This window comes from Monoraphidium neglectum (genome assembly GCF_000611645.1).
Source record: "Monoraphidium neglectum strain SAG 48.87 unplaced genomic scaffold scaffold00737, whole genome shotgun sequence".
In the NCBI taxonomy this organism is placed as follows: Eukaryota; Viridiplantae; Chlorophyta; class Chlorophyceae; order Sphaeropleales; family Selenastraceae; genus Monoraphidium; species Monoraphidium neglectum.
In genome coordinates this window covers 15573-20833 of record NW_014012891.1, presented here as the reverse complement: position 1 = coordinate 20833, position 5261 = coordinate 15573, and the positions used below count along the sequence as shown (strand labels likewise).

General features: G+C 64.2%; 1 protein-coding gene across 1 annotated transcript in view; it reads left to right on the top strand.

Annotated features, from left to right (window-relative positions):
• The window catches only part of MNEG_5069 (hypothetical protein), a gene marked incomplete at both ends in the record, with an annotated part of 5187 nt that extends 1035 nt beyond the window's left edge, over positions 1-4152 (top strand). The window contains 5 exons of the mRNA XM_014046458.1: positions 2272-2405; positions 2719-2941; positions 3198-3365; positions 3578-3871; positions 4039-4152. Coding sequence (XP_013901912.1) covers positions 2272-2405; positions 2719-2941; positions 3198-3365; positions 3578-3871; positions 4039-4152 — 933 coding nt within the window. The remainder of the gene's footprint in view (positions 1-2271; positions 2406-2718; positions 2942-3197; positions 3366-3577; positions 3872-4038) is intronic.
• Positions 4153-5261: the final 1109 nt, after the last annotated feature.

Below are 5261 nucleotides of genomic sequence, written 5' to 3'. Positions count from 1 at the left end.
CCCCCGCCGAGCCCGCGGCGGGCGCGGGCGAGGGCGGCGGCGAGGCGGGCGGCGAGGGCGGCGCGGCCCGGAGGAGCCTCAAGGAGAAGTACGACGAGTTCTGATGCGGTTTCCGCCCGTGCGGACGCACGCCCCTTTGGCGCTGCCGACGAGGACGGCGCGTCGCCCATCTGCCACCGGGCCCCAGAGGGCCCTTGGCTGCGGTTTGGCCGCCGCTGGTTCGTTGCTCACGCCGCGCGCTGTGCGGTGCAGGCGGCCTGCGAGGGCAAACACACATATCGATGTCGTGCCTTGGCAGCATCGGTGCTGCGTTCGGCACTTGGCGCCCGCGCGCATCAAGCGCAGCGCGACTGCGGACATATGGTGTGGCCCCTCCGCGTCATGACGTCCCGACCGGCCCCCACGTCCGATCAATGCGCAGCTTCCTCGCTACTGTCGCGCCGCGCCTCGATTCTGCAGGCGTGCCACACGTTGCAATTTGACAACCAGAGCGCAGGTTGCCTGGCAACCCGCGGTTGGCTTGCGCCTGCCCAGGCAGCGTGCAGCCTTGACAATGGACGCCCGCGGAGTGTGTGCGCTCCCCACAGGCTGCTGTTGCAGCGCGCTGGCGTTGCCACAGCCGCATGGCACAAAAGCTCTGTAAACATGTGCTCGCAGAGTGGCGTGCGGGGCGCGTCAGTTGTCAAGGGGCGAACACGGCTGTACTGCCGCAACAGGGGAGGCCGTCACGCATCACTGAACCTGTGCGGAGACGAAGGCAGAGTTGCAGACGCCACAGGGTCTGGTGCGGTGTTGGCGTGGGGCGGCCAGGCACGGAAAGGGTGGGTCGGTGGATGGCGGTTGCGCCTGAAAGCGGCGGGCGCAACGCGGGTGGCTGCGGCAGTCCATTCAGCAGCGTAAACCTCAGTCAGCCGTGGGCCTGCAGGGGGGCGCAAAGCGGAGCTGGTCTGTAGACAGCGGGGCAGCAAAGTTATCAGGTTGGAAGGTGGGAGGAGGGGGGACCTGATGCAGTGGCATGGAGTTGTCAAACAATTTTTCCTCTAAGAACAAGAACTACAAACATCATAGAGATTACGCACAGAACACCTTGGATGCAAGTGAAACGAATGTACCCCACCTGCCTAGGAGTCATAGTTGGACGACACCGTCTCACCGGGGTTTGCAATGAAAGCTTGGTCACGCCTGTTAAATCAAGAGCCTTGGTGTGTTGGGGTCAATGTGCTCATCCCTGCAGGTCCTGGCAGCACACCGGCTAGCACTGGCAGTCAGGTCGTGTTGACCATGCTGCGTTAGCATGAGGCCAGCTCAAGGGAGTTCCACAAGGCCAATTGGAGTCGGATAGCTCATATGATAGTCTCTGACGCGCTGCTACTCCCCTCTTTCTGCCACGCATGAGCTCGCCTCCCTGGCACGAAGATCACACGTTCGCGGCATGCCATTCAATTCGCCGCTGGTGCGTAGCATCGACTCAATTGTACCTGAAAAATACTCTTCTCGCGGTTACACGGCGTGACCATGGGTTGATTGGGGGACATCGCCCACAACTGTGGGTCACCTGGTGGCAGTGCACCGATGCCCACGCTCGCAACGCGCGCACCAATGCCGCTTGCCCACCTCCCCGCTCCTGCCGTCACATATAGATTTTGTGCACACCATAAAGCATAAGCATATTTTGCCTCGCAGACTCGACCACATGCCAACTGCTGCTGAGGCGCTCGCGCCCGCTGCCATCGACACCGCATGGGACGCCCCTTGTTTGCGGCAGCCCTGGCGGTGCTGCTGGCTGCCGTCGCGCTCATACCCAGCGCCGCAGATGCACCCGGGCACGGCGCGTCGCGTTCAGCAGCCGCCGCAGCGCGCCCAACTGGCTCCCTGCGCAAGGCCAGCGTCGGCAGCGCGGGCGGCGGCGCGCAGCTCGCCGCAGCGCTTTGGCCTGCGGGGGAAGAGGATTGCCCGGTGACATACTCTGACGTCACCGAGCCGCTGCTGTTTGGGGGGCGCAGCAACGCCACCTGCACATGCGCCGGCGGGAGCCCCTGCGGCCGCGTGGGGCGCTGCCAGTGGTGCCGCGACTGGTGAGGGCCTGGGGCGCAGGGCAGGCGGGACGCGGACGTTCAGCTACGAGCGGCCGCTGCAGCCCGTCCATCACACCATCGGCAACAGCGCGCTCAAAGACCGCTTGCCTTTTGAGCATCAAACGCTGCAGTGTTCTCACTCGACCGATCCCCGCGCAGGACTCGCATCTGCCGCTTCGACGCCGCCGCCACTCAGCCGCTGGACTGCACGGCCGATCAGACCGCTGCCGCGCAGCTGCTCGCGAACAGGGCGGAGGGCGGGGCCCCGCTGCGGCTGTCGCCGTGCGATCTCTACCCCTATCTTCGGGGGCGCACGCTGTGGCTCATTGGGTGGGTGGCCTGCCAAGTGAGCACAGCCGCAGGCCTGGCCGCACAGCTCATGGCGGGGGGTGACGACAGGAAGCCAGGGGGAGCAGACCACTGAGCGACGGGAGGAGCTGCTGCCGCTGCAGCATTAACGTGCGCACAGCAGCAACGTGTGTCCGCAAATCCTCACCCTAGTACACCCTTGCTTCCTGTGTGAATCCTGGGTCGTTTTTCAATCATGCGCCGAAATGCACACCCCTGCCCCTGCTTCCACGCCTCACTGCCCCACCCCCATGGACGATGGTTGCTGGGCCCTCCCCCCCGTTATGTGTTGCAGCGACTCCAACACGCGGTCGCTGTTCAGGGCGGCGCAGTGCTTCCTGTTAGACCTGTGGGAGGACCAGCGCGTCTGCGCCCCCAGCACGGATCCGAATTTGGTGCGCCAGCTCGACGCGCTGCCCCTCAAGCCGGGCACCCCCAAGTGCATCCACCTGGCGGGCGGCGGCCGCGTGTGCATGGTCCACGTGGTGCAGGGCTGGGCGCTGGCGAACAACACGCAGGTGGGGTCCTGCAGCATCGGGGCTGCGCAAACACGGGCTCTTTTCAGATGCTATTCACTTCGCGCGCCCAAGAGCAGGACCGACCCAGCACCCCAAGCATACACCTTTGCTGGGCATATCTGCGCCGCTGTTGCATGCCCCTTTTCCAAGAACGACTGCGGCCCAAGCGTGCCTGTGCCGCTGCCGGCATCGGTCTCCCAACCGCCGACGAACTGCCGCCGCTTTGTCGCCACTGCAACGCGTGAAATCGCATCAGGTCGCTGGTGGCGGCGTGCTGCCCCTGCTCTACTCCAATTTCTCATCGCCGCACGACATCGTGGTGGTCAACTTTGGCAACTGGCACGGACCCAGGGCAGAGCCAAAGTCACAGGAGTATGTGTTGGCGTACAAGCAGGCGCTGCGGCTGCTGGGCAGCTTCTACCTGGTGAGCGGAGGGCTTGCAGTGCTCCCACGAGGCTGGAACTGGTGTCTTGCCCAGGGTTAGGGCATGTGCACGCCTTGCTGCGTGATGTCACCTGCAATCTCAGTTTGGCTGCCTGCTGTCGACTACAGCGGCCTCTACCCCATAAACGCCTCCCACCTCCTGACTACAACTGGCCCCATGCATGCCCGCCGCACCGCTGCCAACCCCTTCAGGCAACCGTGGAAACGCGGCCTCACCTGATCTTCCACGAGTCGGCCTCGACCCACCCATACCACCCGGCGTCACGGGCCTGTGTCGATTACCCAGACCCTGCCGCTGTGGGCGGCGGCTCGTTCAATAAGGCCGCACAAGAGGTGCTGAGAGATTACGGCGTCCCTGTCGTCGGCGACGCCGCTGCGTTCACTGCGCCGGCCCCCTGGGGCCACCCGGGCGCGCGGGCGCAGGGCGGCAGGGACGGGGTGGAGCAGGGCGACTGCATGCACTTCTGCAGTCCAGGAGTGACGGAGGTGAGCGTTCGGCCGGTGTTCGTAGGCATGGGGAGGCTGAGTCTGCTTGAGTGTCCACCGCGTGCGCAGCTGCACACCAACGGCATAGCCCACACATGCAATGACCATACATCTGCTCATATCAGTGCTTGCCGCTGTCACCCACCGCGGAAAACCCACGCACGCAGCTGCTGCTCTGGACGCTATGGCAAGCGTTCAACAAGGGCGTCGCCGGCATTGCACCCCTGCCTCCTGACGTGGGTGCCACGGAGTGGGGTTGCAGCGAGATGCGCTATTACTAAGAACAATATAGCTACCTCCGACAAGACAGGTGAAACAGCCTCTTCAGCACCAGGCTGCCTTCTGCAGCGCAAACTCTGCACTTCAGGCCTTCAAAGCACACAGGAGGGGGCATCACGCTTGATCGTCTGAGCCTAGGCGAGGGCGCCCTCGTCAAGACCACTGTTTGAAGGCCACAGATGCTGTGAGACAGCACCGGCGGGCGCCCGAGCTGGTGCTGCGGCGGCCGATGCAACGGGCCCTTGGCGGTTGCCAGCACGGGTGTCGCTGGCGCCCAGGAGACGCTGCATCAGCGGCCGCGCTGGCACGGCAGCAGTGGCGTCGCGTGCGACAGGGTGCTGTTCTCGTCGCACAGTACGTATCAAGCGCTGCAAAAACGACTTTCCCGCGCTGGGACGCAGTCCTCATGCGGGTGGTGAGCTGCCGCATTACGCTCCTCGTCGCACATGCCCGTGCATTCGGGGGCGGCTCCCAGCAGAGTGTCCGCGGCTTGGCTGCCTGCAAGGCAGGTTTTTACGAGCGAAAGTGGGCTGTGCAGGATCAAGGCAACGGCCACGCTGGTGCCAATCACACACATGTTGAGGTCGGCTGAGCAGCGCTTAGCTGTCGGCCACGCCACCTGCAAGCAAGGGGCCAGGGTTCACGAGACTTCTTTTCAATCCTCTCATTGGGGCAAGTACAGTCCATTTTGACCCAGCTGATGTGAGCATTCAAGGCAAGCACACGCAGTGCGACTGGCCGGCCAAGGTTCCTGTATTGCCGTGATGGCGCGCCGCTGCCCGGCAGCTGCCCCGGTTGCAGACAGCCAACAGCGCGGCGATGCTTGCGGCGCGCCATGTAGAGTGGTTTCCATGAGAAATTCACGCGCCTTACCAGATAACGATATCAATTGCCATTTGGGGGCGATTGGCACTGTGAGAGAGTGCCGTCCTGCGCCTTGACTGAGTTCCAACATGCTTGCCGCCTACTACTTTGCTTGCCCAGCAAATCCATGCAGCTACGCCCGGCGCAGTCGGCGCTTGGGTTTGTTCGGTCCACAGCGCGCGCTCCCGCTCCCCTGCAAGGTTGGGGGCGCCGGCAGTCAGCTGTCTTGCCGCTGCCCGGCATGCAC